Below are 18,135 nucleotides of genomic sequence, written 5' to 3'. Positions count from 1 at the left end.
GCGGAAGCTCTAACGTTTCATTAAATCATTTGAGAAACAAGACGATTCGTTGTACAGTTCTCGACTCTTAATCCTCGTCTGAATTCAGGTCCACCCCAAGCTCTTAAGTTTCATTAAATCATTAGAGAAAATGAGACGATTCGTTGTACCGTTTTCGATAATAATCCTCGTTTGTCCCCCCCCCCCCCTCCCGCGTTAAGCGCGGAAGCTTTAACGTTTGATTAAATCATTTGAGAAACAAGACGATTCGTTGTACCGTTCTCGACTCTTAATCTTCGTCTGAATTCAATTTCGCCCCCCCCCCCCTCCTCACGCGCGAAGCGCCGATGTTTTTACATTTCATTAAATCATAAGAGAAAAAAGACGATTAGTTGTACAGTTCTCGACTCTTAATCCTCGTCTGAATTCAGGTCCCCCCCCCCCCATTTCAGTTTCATTAAATCATTAGAGAAAGAAGACGATTCGTTGTACCGTTCTAGAAAATAATCCTCGTCCGAATTTTGTTTTCCCTCCCCTCCCGCGCAAAGCGCGGAAGCTTTGACGTTTCATTTAATCATTAGAGAAAGAAGACGATTCGTATTACCATTCTCGACTCTGAATCCTCGTCTGAATTCAGTTTTTCCCCTACCTTTGAGCTTTGACGTTTCATAAGATTATGAGAGAAAGAAGACGATTCGTTGTACCGTTCTTTACTCTTAATCCTTGTCTGAATTTCAAAGATATTCCTTGTCTGCTCTTTTTTCTTCCTACGTCCTCTTCCTTTTCTCTCCTTTTGGCCGGCGATTTTTTGGGGACCGCCCCACCGCCCCCCCCCCCCCCCCCCCCCCCCTTGGCTACACGCCCTCGGACAGAAAAACACATTTTGATTGATACCTTGTCCGACCCCAGAAGCTCAGGGATTTAAGGCAATAAATTATTGTCAGATAAGCATTCAGGGGCCCGCCTTAGGGCCCCTGGGGGGGGGGGATCGAGGTGGTGGAGCCCCCGGAAGCTCAGGGGTTTGAGGCGCTTAATTACGGCCACATGAGCATTTTTTTTATAACTTATTATTTTGTGACACTGGCAGGACACTATTTTTTTCTTTCTTGCTCTATTATTTTTTTCGTTCTCTTTAATATACTTTTTCAAAAAAAGGGGGGGGGGGGGGGGGGTCGAGGCTCCCGATCCCCTCCGTTCCTCGGGCCCTGACATGTAGGAATCTCAAGAATCATATTTCTTGCCTGGCTCACGGTAAATTTAGGAATTTGTCATATTCTAACAAACACATAAACAAGTATAATTTATTAACCCTAATAGGGCCGGGCTATTTGAAGTCTTAGTAGGGCCGGGGGGGGGGGGGGCCATTATGGCCCCCCCTTAAGATCTCGGCCGCAAAGCGGCCGATCGCCGCGAAAATTTGCACGCATGTCAAGTGAAGTGTAAAGAATAATATGATAATTTCAATTTTTTGAAAAATGCACTCATTTGCATATTTATGGTAATTTATGCAAATAAAGTCATAAAAATCACATTTTTACCCATAAATCATATATTATTCATATTTAAGCATTCTTTTTCACTAGATATATTCATTAGACCATTCTGAATAATAATAAGACAAAAAATTTGGAAGAGCCAGCTTATTTCTTATGTTATCCCTTGTTTTGATAATTTCTTATGTATTTCATTGTTTTTTTAACTTATGTATTTCATTGTTTTTGTTGTTTTATTTCATCTTTTACTACAATTCAACTATTTTGACTCCCAAAACAACCACCTAAACTTTAATCAAGACCCAATAACCCATGTTTGATCTGTTTTTAGGAAAAATGACTTTGCCATACGTTTTGTACACAAATCACGAAAATGAGCGATTTTCAGGCTGACATGCAAGGACAAAAGGTCACGTGACCTTGTAACCGTAGGTCCGATTTTCAAAAAAATTATTTTAAAAGTTGCGCAAGGCTTGAAAGAAAAAAGTCAGCGAGCGGCGGGGCGCTATCCATATGCGTTCCCGAGCAATCAGAAAAATTGTGGAGGGGGGGGGGGCCATAATGGCCCCCCCCCGGCCTTATTAGGGTTAAAAGGTGAGGAAAAATCTCGGAGATTATGTAATTTCAGCATTATTGTAATCCACCGTATGGAATTAGAATTAAACCACATTTGAATTTGATTTCCCCTAGCCCCCTTCCCCCTATCAGTACGCCAGTATTTCCTTCTTTCCATTCCCTTTCTTCCTTCTCTCTTATTTTTTTGATTGGGGGGGGGGGGCAACAGCCTGGGAGGCAAGGCCCTTTCAGCCCCACCCCCCGATCTCCTTCTTCCCCCTTTTCTTTTGTTCTTCCTCTCCTTTCTTTCCCTTTCTCTCCTCTTTCCCTTTCCCTTCTTTTCCTTTCTTCCCTCTTTTTTTTGCGGGGGGGGGGGGGGGGCAAGGCCCGCTCGCCCCCTGGATCCGCGCCTGTCAGACACTATCATCACTGACCCATTACCCCCTTTGGTAATAATTAACATGCATGAAATGAGCTAAATTGAGCATTTTTCAAAATCCGATAACTAGGCCTAATTACTGACGAACAAATAAGATATTCAGATGCTTACTCGAAAATCTCCTACTGTACTACGATTACTATACTACTCAGGGGGGGGGGGGTTACATTTATAAATCGGGCCAAAAATTTCACAACGACTCAGTCAGCCGCTGAATAAGCGGGGGGGGGGGGGGGGGGTAAGAGGACACTTTTTTTTTGGGGGGGGGGTCTCGAAATTTGACATTTGGCTCCGTTGGGGGGGGGGGGGGTAAGGTCACCTTTTTAGGTCAGCCATGGGAATATTTTTTTTATTTTTTTATTTTTTTAAATTAAAAAAAAAAATCCAAAGGGGGGGGGGGGGTTTAGGGGGTGATGGGGGGGGGGGGGGTTACACACATAAAAATACCAAAGGGGGGGGGGGTTAACCTCCACCCCCCCCCCCCCCCTGTGTACGCGCCTGATACTACTACTAATACTGTACTACTTCATCAACTTCTTCTTCTTGATTCTTCCTTCCTCTCCCTCCTTCCCTTCCCTCCGATTTTCTAATTCTAATTCATCTTTTTCTTCTTCTCCTTTCCTTCTAACTGGGTAGGGGGTGGTTTAAAAAAAAAAAAAAAAAAACAGAAAATGCAATAAATTTTCAAGAATTTATTGCATTTACCCTGGTCCCCAACATAAAAAAAATCCTCTGGACGGCCAAGCATTATGGCTCGAGGCATGGGCACACAAAAGATTTGTTTATGTTGGGAACCGGGGAAAAATGCTATAAATTATTGAAAATGATTGCATTTTCTGTGTTTTTTTTATTTATGGAAACTGCCCCCCTACTCTAGCCCCCGCTGCGTACAGTCATGGTTCAGTGACAAAGTAATGGCCTCGTAACTGTGAGGCCTCAGGATCAAAACCGTGTCGATGTGCTATATTAGTGCCCTTTTGTGGGGCATTAATCCTCATTACTGTCATTTATGATTTAAGGGCATAGGTCCCCTAGTTGATAAGCATAGTAGCATACACATGCTTTAGCAGTCACGCAAAACACACATTGGCAAATTATTATTCAATAAAATCTGAGAATGTATACTATCATCTAGATCTATTATTTTTAAATTATTTTTAAAATAATTGCATAAATTGGGATAAAAAACATTCCACCTTTATGAGCGACAGTGTATACAGGCCCCGCTAAACGTTTCTCGGCGGGGGTCAAGGGTGGAGCCCCAGAAGCTCAGGGGGTATAGGCATTTAATTGCTGTCAGATGAGCATGTTTTGATACCTTATTAATTTGTGACACTAACAGGACACAAATTGGTGTGGGGTCCAAGGGGAGGATCCTCCTCAAGCTCAGGGGTCTTAAACATTCAATTACCGTCAGATGAGCATATTTTGATGACGTATTTGTGACACCGGCATGACAAAATTTGGTGTTGGCTCGAAGCTCAGGGGGACGGAGCCCCGAAAACTTAGGGGTTCTAGGCATTTAATTACGTTCAGATGAACATATTCCGATACCTCATTTGTGACACTGGCAGGACACTAATTGGCGTGAGGTCCAGGGGGCCGAGACCCCAAAAGCTCAGGAGTTTCAAACTTAAATTACCGTCAGATTAGCATCCAGCCACCCAAGGTGCAGACTCGTAGCCAGAGTTTGATGTTTCGGGGGGGGGGGGCACATACATGTAATCGATCGAGATAAAAAAAAAAGGGGTCTAAAAAAGTTCAACCGATCTTGGAATTTTTTTCTGGGGATCGAGGCACGTGTCTCCCCCCCCCCCCCCCCTACGTGCTACGTGCCTGCCTAGGTGGGGTCCATTATCCATGCAGGAGGCCAGGCGCGGATCCAGGATTTCTAAGGGGAGGGGGGCCCACCTTTTTTTCGTCCTCGAAAATTTTAAAATTTGCACCCCCCCCCCCCCTTGAGCGCCAGGTAAAAATCACGTGTTTTCAGATGATTTTTTTTTCGAAAGGGGGGACCCACGCCCCGCCCCTTCCCTGGCACTGCAGGTGTCAGAGCCACCGAAAGTCAAGGGGTTTTAGGCATTTAATTATTGTCATATGAGCATATTTTGATACCTTATTTGTGGCACTGGTAGGTCACTGGGGTCCAGGGGGCAGATTCCCCGGTAGTTCAGTGCATGCATGGTCAGATGATTTTTTTTTTGGGCCCAGAAAATTGCAAATGATGATGTGCGCGCACAACGCAGCGCGTAGGCAGTGATATCATCATAATTTGCATGGGCGCAATCTTAATTTACGCATAAATACATGACCTCTAGGTCATTGGCTTTGTTTAAAATGGCGCACACAACTGCACCCCTTTAATTTTCTGTTTTTTTTTTGTTTTTTTTTGTTGTGCGTCCAGCCTTCAAGTGCCGCCCGGGGCAAGTGCCCCTCTTTGTACTTACGGTACTTACCCTTTATTTTTATTAGCCCTCCGCCTGCCGAATCATGGAATGTTCCGCCGAAATTGAAGTTCCGCAACTTTCTCTTTTGTGACGTAAACTCAGTCTAGGGTCTATTGTGATTTGTGCAAGTGTATCCAGATTCCAGAAAGTGTATCCAGAAAGACTGCAGCAATTATCAAATGAATTAAGGCGTTCTTTTGACCACGTCATTAACATGATAACGGTAAGGTATATTATAGATTCATTCATATCAATTTAATTCACACAAAGTAACGTTTAGTATACGGTACAGATATACGAACGTCGATTTGCACCTCCACATGTTTGGTGCGAGCCTAGTAGTAGCTGCTCACTTGCGCTGTGCGCTGCGCTGGGGTCCCTGTTGTACTACCGGGTGCATATGGATGCACTGTCGGATGTCACCAGGTCAGTGGTGAATGCTAGGGGCGAAGGCTCCAAGGCCAATTAGGCCAAGCTGCATAGATCTATACCACGTTTTGAGCCTTTCTTTAGGGGGGGGGGGGGGGCGGGGGCTGGGGACTGTGTCGTTTGCCAGATGAACGCAGAAGGCGGCTCTCAAATAATCATGCTACTTATCATGCTATAAATTGTTGTAGTAAAATTAGAAGTTAGGGCCCGGGGGTCTACTACCGAGTACTGTTAGTGTTACTTAGTGTTAGTGTTAGCCATGTTTTTACTTTTTTTAGAAAGTTCAAACAAATAAGACCTTAAAATGAATACAATATCCAGAGAGATTGTATGAACACTTTCTGTTGAGAATGAGAGAAATGACTGGACATTTAACTAATGTTTGTTCAAATTGTTTATTTAAGTTTATTCTCTTTGAAATATTTTCATTGTGTAATCTTCCCATATTGCTGCTTGTAGTTGTACTACTACTAGTACTAGATCTATTTGTAGCCTGACCAATTAAGGCAAAGGTTGCTTTATTGATACGTATGTAGTCTGACCCAGGTGCGGGAAGGGGGGGGGGGTAACGGGCCCAGCCGTCGCCGCCCCCCCCCCCTTGCAAAAAAACTTTTAAAAATTAGATGGTAACATTAATTGTACCTTTTTTAAACAAAAAAGTAAAACAGGCCCCCTACCCCTCCCCTGACTAAAAAATAAGATTCCCCCCCCCCCCTGCTTATTCATCGGCTTCATGATTGGCTGCTAAATATTTCCTCACAAATTAGACAACAACAAAAAAGGTGCTTGATCTCCCAAACTCAATGTAAACGCACCAAACAGGTCCTCAATACACTAATAATACACATGTGGGCAAAAATTTTGTTTTTGTGGAAATCAAATCAATAACTTTGGGTTGCTATAACTTTTTGTTGAAAAGAGATATGAACCTCTCCTTTACACAGGATATTGTCCATGTACATAGACAAATTCCTGAAAAATTATGAAAAAATGCACCTCTCTGATTTTATATGGAAAATAATGGTTTTTGATAAATTTGCGATGTTAATTAATCCCAAACTCATGGTGGTTCAAGGTTCCCTAAATATTATTTACATAATACGCTTTTTTGGACGCCCCCTCCGATTTAGGGATTTTCGCTACAAATTTATTAAAAAAACACCTGAAATATTGTGTATTATGATAAAATCTTTCAAATAAACAAGGTCTGCTTAACTGATGCGGTAGTGGAAGGCATATTTTACATTTACAAAAAACATATTTTACTTTGGCCCTCCGCTTAAATCTGGGGGGGGGGTACTCAAATATTGGGACATACAGGGGTGTGCCACTCTAATGGGTGACTTTTTAACAAAAAAATCCCAAGCATGGGTCCCACTTTTAACAAATATACTATAAATTTAAAAATGGATCTGTTTTTTTCAAAATTGGTAATTTGAAAAACACCTGAAAATTGTGGAAAATGGGTCTTTTTTGTGAGGAAAATGCCCCAAAATGGACCCTAATAATGGGTAGAGATTTTGAGGCTTAAGCGGCACACCCCCGTCCAAACCAAATCTGAGTATCTCCCTCCCCCCCCCCCCCCCCCCCCAACGGGGCTTAAATGCTATTCTTGTTTTATGCCATTGAGTTTGCAATGATTGGGGCCTGTGCAGGTTGTTTGTATTATTGTGAGACTTGAAGTTTAACAATACTTCAATAGGCCTACCCCTTTAAAAACAATCAACAGACTCTTATTGCCTTATAACACAAAACCTATTTGAAGATTAAATAATTAAAGATTTTACACAAGGGAACAGAATTCATGAAACCCCTTCTGCTTCATTTGAAAAATAAAGACGTGGTAGAGAAATATCTTAATATGGGGTCCAGTAAGCTTTACTTAAAATCCATGTATTTTATGAAAAAAATATAAGTCCTTTTCTCTTGCTAATTCAATTACAAGATTTCTTTTGCAATCTATTGGTTATTGTGGGAGCTTAAAACGACTTTAAAGGCTTGTAACAGGTTGACATTAATCAGTTAATGATTTATATTATATTATTATATTATTTTTTCATCTTACAGAATTGTCTGGGTAAAGGACATCACCAGACACAATGGCCAGCTGCAGGCTTGTGGCATCTTCTATTCTGTCTTCCAACCTCCGACCATACCTGGATGGCATACCATGTAGTCACTGGGAAGCAAGGCAATGGATTAAGCAATACCTGAATAAACGCGGGGGCTGGGCAGACTTGAGTACAATATGCACTGCAAGGTCAAGCGGTCCAAGGACAGACAGCTTTCCATGTAGATGTAAGGTCACTGAAGTGATGAGAAGCGCAACCTTCCTGAAGGAATTTCTTGTTAGAGAAAATGTGGTGTGCTTGATGACAGCCTATGAAAGCGGTCTCCGGAAGATGGAACATCTCCTTGAGGAGAAAGGCCCTTTAACAATGAATATACTTCTTAGGAATCTGAGGCAGAAAGTTACAGAAGGTGAGGAAGTGGCCCTTGGAAGAAACAGAAGAGAACTGAAGACCACAATCTGCAACGAGTCAGCCATTTTTGCCAGGGAGCAGTCAACTGGTTTGATAGTGCTACGTGGGGTCCATGCGGTGCTAGATCCCTCCTGTTGTCATTCAGGCATAATAGGATGGATCGAGCAGTATCTTAAGGAGCATGCTGGATGGACTTCCATTGATGATATGGACAAGGTAAGATCGGAGCTTCTGACAAGTAAGTATTCTTGTCAATGTGCCATAAGATCCTTGCTTATGCTTCCTAACATCCGCAAGCATTTCCATGTGCAAGGGAATACTGTCTATGAAAAGTCATATCATCAGTCTGGTCTCCAGAAAGTGACAGATGTTCTAGTGAGGAATGGTCCACAGAAGGTAGATGATTTGCTGCATATGCTGAAAGAAGCAGAGCATCTGTCTGAGAGAGAACTAAGGGCTCTCGGAGACAATAAGAAGGATTTTGCAGAGACCATTTCTAAAGAGCCTCAAATGTTCCAACCGTTATCACAGTCAGGTAGAGTTCACTTGAAAGCTGGTAGTTTCAAGCCCTGCAGACATTATGTCAGGACTGAATGGATTAACAGATACTTGAAGGAACGTGATGAGTGGGTTAGTATTGGAGAGATCACTGCAGCCATTTCTAAAATCCCTACTCATGATGGTGAATGTAGCTGTGACATTTCTACCATACTCCTGGATGACAAGTTACCTTTCCATGTTCAGGGTAATCAAGTTATGTCACAGTCATTGTTTACGTCGAACTATGAAAGAGGCATAAAGAAGATAAAAGTTTTCTTGCAGAAGAACGGCCCTCAACCAGTAGGCATACTACTGAACATGCTCAAACACGAAAAGATAATGACAGCAAATGAAGAGAAAGTGACAGGGCGAAACAAGAAGGAGCTGGCATATACCATTGCCAGAGAGCCCAAGATCTTCAAGTTTGCATCACCTCCAGGCATTGTAATGTTGAGGAATACCCATCATGAAGGCAGTAACCAAGTCACTAAAGTTGTCGAGTATCTAGAGAAGTATCTGAGAACATCCAAGACTAGTTTTGTAAAGACACTTCTAAATCAAGTCGTCAGACATGAGTCTTTGAGTACAGGTTGCATTTCAGGAATGCATTCACTCAGGAAGTTGCTAGCAGCGTACCCAGATCGCTTCCTCATCCATGGTGATGGCAGAGTATCCCTGACAAAGAGTCGTCGAATGGCTCTTAGCGACCCTGCAAAGTCATGCGCAACTAAGAGATATGGAACCTCTGAGAGTGCATCCACATTATCTACAAAGGACATCAGAGTTGGACAGTCTGCTGAGGAGACTGCACAGACAAGAGTACATAGTTCCTTTACTGGAGATATCATCTCCTCCAAGCCATTGGACATCAGTGACAAGAACAATAATCTTGACTCTATTACCAGTAACAAACAAAGGGAGAGTTTTCATGAAGCTTGTAAAAGTGAATCATCAAGAGATCTAGACAGAGGCTTGAGGTTTGTGGAAAAGCTCCTAGAAAGTCATGGACCTATGGTCTTACAAGACATTCACACTTCCATAGTAGCTTCTCACAAACTTGACAGACCTACAAGAAGGACCCTGGGAAGAACTCCGGAGGAACTGCTCTCAATTCTCCTGTTTCAGAAGGATACTTTTCATGTCATCCCGCCAAGTGACCTAGTCGTCTTGCACAAGACGACCCAAATGAGATTGAATCCATGGACAAACTGGTCTGAAGAAAGTAGAGGAATATTTGACAGAAAGTCGTCAACTAAATCGGCTTGTGGATTTCATCAGGGAAAACCTTACAGCAAAAGAGAGGCAAGTGTTTGGGCATACAAAGAAGAAGGTAAAACATACACTTGCCCACTACCAAGACATATTTCTCAATAACAGCGGAACAATTTCCCTCAGATCTGCTCATGGGCAGTCATCCAAAGGTAAAAGGAAAATGCGCAAGAAAAGATCCAGTACACTAGTTAACCAGAGTGAAGGAATGAAAGATGGTGAAGAGATGGATGATGAAAACCCAAGCAAAAAGCCCAGAATGGAGCCCACATTTCCAACAGCAGCGGGTCCTGTGGTTGTGCATGTTGTCCAGACAGCTGAAGAATGGATCCAGGCGTGTCATCCTCTCTTTGAGTCTACCTCATCGGTGGTTGGCATAGATTGTGACAGTAAGTGGTTCGTGATGAGGCAGTGGGACGGTAAGGTGATAGCAACTAAGATTCAGAAGTACGTACCAATGGCATCACCCCCATCAACAGAGACATCTGCGTCAGGTAGTCAGGAACTAGGAGTGCCAACAGTTTTGGAGAGTCCTCCACCACATCCCAAGGACCCGTAGAAGAGTGTAGAGCATCGAGCAAGACAGGAGACATCTTTCACCAGTTATTGCTTCTTCTCACAAGTACAACTATTCTCAAGGTCAGCAAATTCTTACATTGTTTACATTTTCTGTGTCAAATGAATTAGAGAATGATTACAAAATGTTGTCTCAATCAACCAATGAGATATGCATGCACCCATAGGAATGTGGATAAGTCTGATCGGTCATAAAACCAGGCTATCAAACACCATCCTTTCTATGAATGTTTAAAACTAACACCAAATCAAGGTAATCTTTTCACTAGGCAGCAAGAACTCATGCATTTGAATTCACTTTCTACAGAATAATACTCTATCAAATAAGTTCAAGTATGTAGCCAATGAGAAGCGTTTGAAGTGGATCATGCATGCTTGCATTAATTTTTACCATATGCACAGGAGTGCATTTTGGTGAAAACAACTTCTAATTTCTTGACTTTATACTCATATTGTAGACCCATTTTGTAAAACAAATATGTTTTTAGCTCGTGCATTAGTGATATGCACTGCATTTAAAAGTCACAAAGAGACAGACTATAAACTCAACAAGTCTTGTTCATTATCCTACTGTGACTCAACTTGTGGGCAGTGCATATTCACTAATGCACTTGCAAACATGTATTATTTGTATAATACTCATCAAAAAATGGAAAAAAAAAATACTTTTAAAATTCTTTGTCTATCTTGGGTGAAGGTAAATCTTTTCAAACTGTTGAAGGTTCAGTGTGTTCACAATTGTTACAATCTGAAAGTGGCTGTATGGGACCAACTTTGTCATGTGCATGTTTACACCTAGCTTAATAATACATCATGTCACGTTTCGAAGTGCAGCAAGCTTGCCAAAGTTGCGGAAACTAATGATATCCTGTTATGTGTCGACTTGGCAGTGATCCAGTAGAAACAGGAAAAGTACCACAAAATGATAGGGTAGTTTGCTGCTGTCAAATTAGTTTTGTCAAAAGGGGAAAAATTGATGGCTCTCCGACTTTAATGTAAGTTACTGAATGGAGGGAGAAAAAAAATCGAGAAACAAATTGATAAAGTTGGAAAAGAGCTGAAAAAGATATGTTGAGATTGAGTAAAGTTAAGATCACTATGAATGTAGGAATTTGTAATTAGGCAATTTTGAAAGTCATTGTGGTGTATTGTTGGGCAACCTCGTCACCCCCCCCCCCCCCCTCACAAGTCAAATGAATAGAAAACAAACTTTCACCATGTTAAGTAAAGTAGCTGTTGGGCACTGGCTAAATCAGTGGTACTGGTATCCTCTTTCAAACATTCTTAACTTTCTCACTAACAGACTATGTGTCAACATTTCACCAACAAGTGTCAACTGTCACCAACAGGTTTCTCAAATTTTACTTTTAACCTGGATCAACTCGCTTCAAGTTCTGAATCTTACAAAGATCCTGTTCAAAATTACTTGAATAAGCTAATCAAAAGGAGAGAGTCAGAGAAGATATGAAGATGGCTGTAATTAAGTTATATGGACTTTATATTACTGTTAATTATCCTTGTCATTTTACAGGTGGTATTTGATGTCCAAAGGATCTGTGCTATATTGTGTGAGAAGATGCCACTCCGCCTTGATAATGTTTTCGATATCAAGGTGAGTGATAATAACGTTCAAAGGGCCCCGTCTTATAGAGAGCTACGACTCATCCAAATCAATTGTAAGTCCGGCCAATCAATCGCAATTTTACGGTCACCTATCTCGTATGTACGTAGTTGCGATTGATATCAACTCTTTATAAGACATGGCCCAGATATTGCATAATAACCACTCCTTTGTTTGGAATGATGCTAAAACTTTGAGAAATCCTTTATTTTATATTCCAAAGCATCGCATAAAATGGCTCTTCTTCTTTATTTCTTGACCAGTTTCCACCCTTTTTCTTTTATGTGATAAAATGAGTGCTTTGAAGCAGTCACACATACATTTGTACTAATATAATGTTCATTTAGTTAACCAAAGGAAGCCTCGGCAGCATTAATGATGTTTTTTTACAGAGGGCCCTGCAATTATCATTACCCCAGCATTTGCTGGGTACTTTACTTGTAACATATTATATACCTGAATGATTTGTAATGTTCTTTGTATTAATGATCTACATGTATTTATATTCATAATTTACCAATTTCATTGTAATCAATTGAATAATGTTTATAATCATGTTGAACATGTATGTATTATATCAATCCAACCCTTTGGTTGCTACAATTATAAATAGACAACTATATATACCCATGTATGCCTGGATGGAGAGTGGCAAATGCACATTAATGTCAATTTATGCACATTTGATCAATGTTAAAATGTCTACACAAGAGATGAAGAACTCACAATCCCCCTTCTCATATTTTACAGGTGGCGAATCAGCTCATTAGCTGCACATCCCATTGTATACCCGACCCTCCATCATTCACAGAGCTGTGTGAGAAGTACAGCGTGACCCCATCAGCGGTGGTCCATGTGTCCTGTCAGATTCCTGGAGGAGTAGATGCCAGTGATGTGGCAATAATTAAGAACATGGCAGTCATGACCTGTACCCTCATACCACATTTTCTGCACAAGATGTTCAGGTATACTGAAAATTTCAAACTGTTGCAGGATTTAATATTGGTACATTAATTCATAATAATAAGATATTTGTATACCGCAAATTGCAAATTGCCTCCAAGCGGTTTAGAAGAAAATAGATTGTAAGGTCAATGTTTTAAACCTCTGCAGGATTACCTTCAGCCTGAAAACAAGAAGAAAGTACTAAATTTAAGTACTTTTCATGTTAGCAGTGGAAATATGCTTCTGAAATAAATAGATAGACCTTGTTCAAGTACAAGAAAATGCAAGAAAGATCTAGCATTCATTAAAAGATAAACATGATAAACATGTACATGTATACATAAATGATAAATACCCACTCAAAGTCACGTTTAATGGGGAAATCAATAACTAATAAGAGCTGAGGTTTATTTTCACATTATGTTATTTTTTTGCAGAGACATGAAGGTGGAACTTCTCACGGAGCACAATTGCATTGTTGAAGAACTCTGTAAGGCCTGGGGCCCGAGTTTGCAGTCAAGAGGACAACCCACTCAGTTAAGAAGTCCCAAAACATATCCTAACATATCTTCAGTTCGAGAGCAGGGGATGTCCAGCCCGCAACTGCCCAACCCTCATCTTCCTGATCCTCCTGTTCTTTGTGTAGAAGACGATTGCTCTGCTTGGGAAGTAGGTTATGATCCAGGGAGATGTCTTCCAAAGAATCCTAACACAATCTCAGTCCAAGGGCAGGGAATGTCCAGCACGCAACTGCCCAACCCTCATCTTCCTGATCCTCCTGTTCTGTGTGTAGAAGATGAGTGCTCTGCTTGGGAAGCTGGTTATGATCCAGGGAGATGTCTTCCAAAGAATCCTAATACAATCTCAGTCCAAGGGCAGCAGATGTCTTTGACCAGCACCCAGATGCTCAACCCTCGTCTTCCTGATCCTCCTGTTCTGCAAGCTGGAGAGCGCTGTATTCCATGGGATCTGATTCGCGGTCAGGAAGATGTTTTCCTGAGGATGCTTGCACAAATTCAAGCAAAGAACGCAGGTCGTCTTCCAAAGAATCCTAACACAATCTCAGTCCAAGGGCAGGAGATGTCTTTGACCAGAACCCAGATGCCCAACCCTCCTCTTCCTCTTCTCCTCCTCCTATTCTGCAAGCTGGAGAGCGCTGTATTCCATGGGATCTGATTCGCGGTCAGGAAGATGTTTTCCTGAGGATGCTTGCACAAATTCAAGCAAAGAACGCAGGTTGTCTATAACAAGGATGCATGCAGATACCCAACCGTCAGCTCCAAGATCCTCGCGTTCTTCATGTGGAAGAGCTTTGTACGGCCTTGGATTCTGGTATGGGGGTATTCCAGTGTCCCCTCACCCAAAGAGCATCTTTGACTAGCTTGCAGGTGTCCAACCCTGCTCTTTGAGATCCTTGTCCATCACAATAGCATGGAGGGAGAGCCATGTTTGCATTATTTAAGTGATACAGAGAATTTAAGAATTTTTTTATACATTTAGAATGTTAAAAACAAACGAAATGTAGGTGCCCATACTCACAAAAGTGGTAATAATAATAATAATATGTCTTGTTTACCCAGGGTAGCCTCATCAGCATTCATACTGTTCTCCCTGAGGGCCCTGCGATCATATTATTACCCCTGTCGTCGGATTCAGGCATACCCGCACACAATGTATGCACTTTCTCCACTCCCTGGGGAGCATTCCAGCCAGGCGTCATTTTTGACCAAAAAAACTGTGAAAGTAATGTATCTCTTCCTCAATTAGATCTTAATGGACAAAATTGTGAATACTGTAGGTTTCTGAATGAAGGTACAAGCATTTACGATACTATATAAGTTGGTTACTTAAATGATTCCCTTTATGATCTAAGATCCCAAATCATTACCTTAATCTGTTTCCCTCTTTTATTTTTTGTTTGTTGTGTGTGTGTGTGTGTGCGTGTGTGTGTGTGTGGGGGGGGGGGGGGGGGGGGGGGGAGGTATCATCCCTTTCTTTAAACCAGTCCAGCATATGACCACATTATCTTCATATACGGTACATTGAAAATTATTCATTTAGCTTTGAGGCTGCAGTGTTCATTAAACCAGATTTATAGGTTGAGCATACTCCAAACATCATAGATGAGAGATTTTTGTCTGCCTGTTGAAATAAAAGGTTATTCCTAATCTCTGTCTGTTGTAGCTACACGTACTTAACGAGAAGCTTACTCCTTAAGATAACCAGTTAGAGTTCTTGGTATTTGTGGCAATTGTTCAATATCTATCAGCACCACGACGTCTACAAGCACACTGAGAAAAGAGTGAAGGTAGAGGTGAATTCTTGGGATCAGTAATTTTAATTTTTACCTAAAACAGTTTACAGAATGTTTATATGAACCTTGAAAATAACAATTGTTTCACAAAGACAAGGAAAAGAAAGACTTTAAGATTTGCATCATATTTTTCTAATTTGATCATGTTTTGTTTTGTTCAAATAATCGGAAGATACCCTTAAAAATGTTACTGAGTCCAGAGAGTAGCTGATTGTCCGAGGGATAATCTGACATGTCATATTTTAACTGTAACCTTGTAGTAGTAGTGCCTTTTGATATCGAAAGAACCAAGTTATTTTACATTTATTGCTTCTCTTTTTGCTGAGCATTTATTATTATAATATGCTATGCAAAAACCAAAAGAAAATACAAAAAGAAGGGGGGAGAACAATTGCAATAGAACTGAAAAATCTTGAGGAAAAGCTAGAATATATGTATGTTTACATATTAAGTGATTCAAAAGGAATTTATAGAGATGGTTTCAGATTTTGATTTTAATCTTTTAGACATTTTAGTGCAGAAAGTTTTACTCCAAAAAATTAGAAAAGTAAACAACTAAAAATGGTTATTATTTACCAGACAAATGGACACAGAGAGAAAGTGAAAGAGAGAGGGGGGCTGAAGGAGAAGTAAAAGAGGGAGATAGAGAAGAACAGTTATCATTGACATGTTATTCAAACTAAAGTTATCATTTACAGATTTCAATTGATTTTGAAGGAAAAGAATGAAGGGGTGAATAATTTCAGACTTTATAATATTAGAAATAATAAAGTTTGGTAAAAAAAAATTCAGGAAGAAGAAAATTGGAGTGCTAGAAAAAATAATTAGGCACCTCCATCACACAAACAAACATACTTAACTGACCAAAAGGAAGGTTTGTTACATCTATTATGATGATCTTTTTTTTTAAAAGAAATATATATTAAGATAAATTTGAGACTTTCTTGCATCATAAGGGAAACATTGTATATAATGAAGGAGAAATCAGATTGCATTCACATGTCGAAAAAGTCATTTACCTTACGAGAGTGACAGCTATCTTTAATAGCATAGATCGATTTCTTTATGAATACCCTGATTTATTTGAGTTTATGTATTTATAGTACAGTTTCACAGTAGAGATTACATGGTTCATGTATCGTTTTCTATTTATTCTAAAACTGACTTGTCAATGGCATTCTTTGCATCAATGTGTTTGTATTTATGAAAGGATATCTTGTACTTTGTAAGGTTTGTCTTATTAAGCAACTTGTCATGATTGCGACTCAAAAATATTTATTCAGGGGTGTTTTCCAGGTTATTTAAATACATGGATTTCCCCTCCTGCATGATTATATGGAAAAGCTATAGGCTTTACATTGTTTGTTTATGGTTTTGTTTAGTTAATTGTCTCCATTTATGTCCCTGTTCTTGTCTTTATTCTCTTTCAGTTACTTCAGAAATAGAGAATTAGAAACTCATTGTACAGTCATTTAACTCTATGCCCCAGTTTATCAAGTTATCACATAAACAGCACTTTGCTTTTGGTTCAGACCAATAAGCTATGGGTTCAAATTGAGCTTTGTCGTTTTGGTGTGTGATTGGAATTATGTTTTTTTGTTTTATGCACAAGTCATGTGGCTGGTGTTCTAGAGATATCCTTCATGGAATCTCAGTATGTACTAACTCCTAATGAGAATTTAGAAATGGGCAAAAGTACATACACATAATTATTACTGACTGATTTGATTGCATGCGTATCCAAACAAAACTGCAAATCTATCAAAGAGTTTGTTTGAAGAAGGTAACGCGAATCGTATCCAATTCTTTGTTCAAGTGAATTCTGTGCAAGAAAAATAAAGTTGTTTACGATTTTTAAAGGTAAATTTGTTATTTTTTAAAATTTCATTAATTTTCATTTTTGCCTGAAAAATGAGTGTGGGAAAGATAGAGAGAGAGAGAGATATGAGGGGGGGGGGCGGGGGGCAATGGAGAGATTGGGAGAGAAAGTGAGAGAAAATCTGGGTGTCTTTATTTTCTAAGGACGTGATCAATTATACATCGCCATAACGAAAATTTATATATAAAGCTAAAGAAAATATGTGTAGGCATTCAGACTAGCTAGCAGGCGACGCTTTGGCATTTAGTATGCTGCCCTCTCGACTGCATACTGCAACAGTACAGTATGGATGGGAGAAGATAATTGCAGCTAATCGAGTTCATCATCGATCGTTTTGATATGATTAGCAATTAAGTAAAAACTTAATTTGCTGTGCCACAATGCTAAGTAGTCGGGCTTTGTGTTTGACTCTCTGGGTAAACGTTTAAACAGGGTTACCAAAATCAATTTCAAGAGGCGCTTAGTTTGTGTTAAAAGTTGAATGATATGTTTCATTGACATGTTCAAGTTAAGTGATAATTTTATTCATTAATTCATCATCTCGATGTTTGCTAAAAACTGAAAAAACAACGCCAATGATTGTATTTGTAATCGGTCCCTTTAGCAATCACCTTCATGTTACCCCAATAGATGCCACTTAGGTGAATAATAATAATAATTGTATATATTGTAATAAAAAAAATAGTAATACTACCGATACCAAAGAAAGGGAATAAATGCTGCTGATGCCGATGGTGACGATGATGATAAGGCCTTTAAAACAAAAAGATGTTGTATTGCCCTTTGCGACCGACCCCAAAATCTTGAAATCTACGGTCAGCTTTTAAAAAAAAAAATATTTTGGCACCTCAAGGGAAATGCAACATTTAAAAAAAAGGCCTAACAATGATGAATGATGACGAAGTTATGATGATGCAGTTATATAGAACTGTGTATTTAATACGCATGCATGCTTAATACTATTTTCCCTTCTTTGGATATGTGCATGGGATCACACTAAACAGACAGACAAACATGTGGCATATAAGAGAGATAATAGAAGAGAAACAGGAGAGAGAGAGGGAGAGAGAGAGAGAGAGAGAAAGAGAATACCAGGCGGAAAATGCGCAGTATTAAAAAGATGATTGTGATAGATTGAATACAGATATTTTGATGAGAGCTTTCCC

At 40.1% G+C, this 18,135-nt stretch overlaps 1 protein-coding gene across 1 annotated transcript; it reads left to right on the top strand.

Annotated features, from left to right (window-relative positions):
- The first annotated feature begins 5,022 nt into the window (after positions 1-5,022).
- On the top strand, positions 5,023-14,412 carry LOC115917990. Its single transcript, XM_030986506.1, has 6 exons — positions 5,023-5,136; positions 7,410-9,695; positions 10,137-10,273; positions 11,742-11,822; positions 12,582-12,796; positions 13,214-14,412. The coding sequence occupies exons 2-6, from the start codon at positions 7,442-7,444 to the stop codon at positions 13,950-13,952; spliced, it is 3,426 nt and encodes a 1,141-aa protein (XP_030842366.1). The 5' UTR covers positions 5,023-5,136; positions 7,410-7,441; the 3' UTR covers positions 13,953-14,412.
- The last annotated feature ends 3,723 nt before the right edge of the window (positions 14,413-18,135 follow it).

The sequence above is a fragment of the Strongylocentrotus purpuratus genome, unplaced genomic scaffold (genome assembly GCF_000002235.5).
Source record: "Strongylocentrotus purpuratus isolate Spur 01 unplaced genomic scaffold, Spur_5.0 spur5_contig_838, whole genome shotgun sequence".
NCBI classification, from domain to species: Eukaryota; Metazoa; Echinodermata; class Echinoidea; order Camarodonta; family Strongylocentrotidae; genus Strongylocentrotus; species Strongylocentrotus purpuratus.
This window is presented reverse-complemented; position numbering and strand designations above follow the sequence as displayed.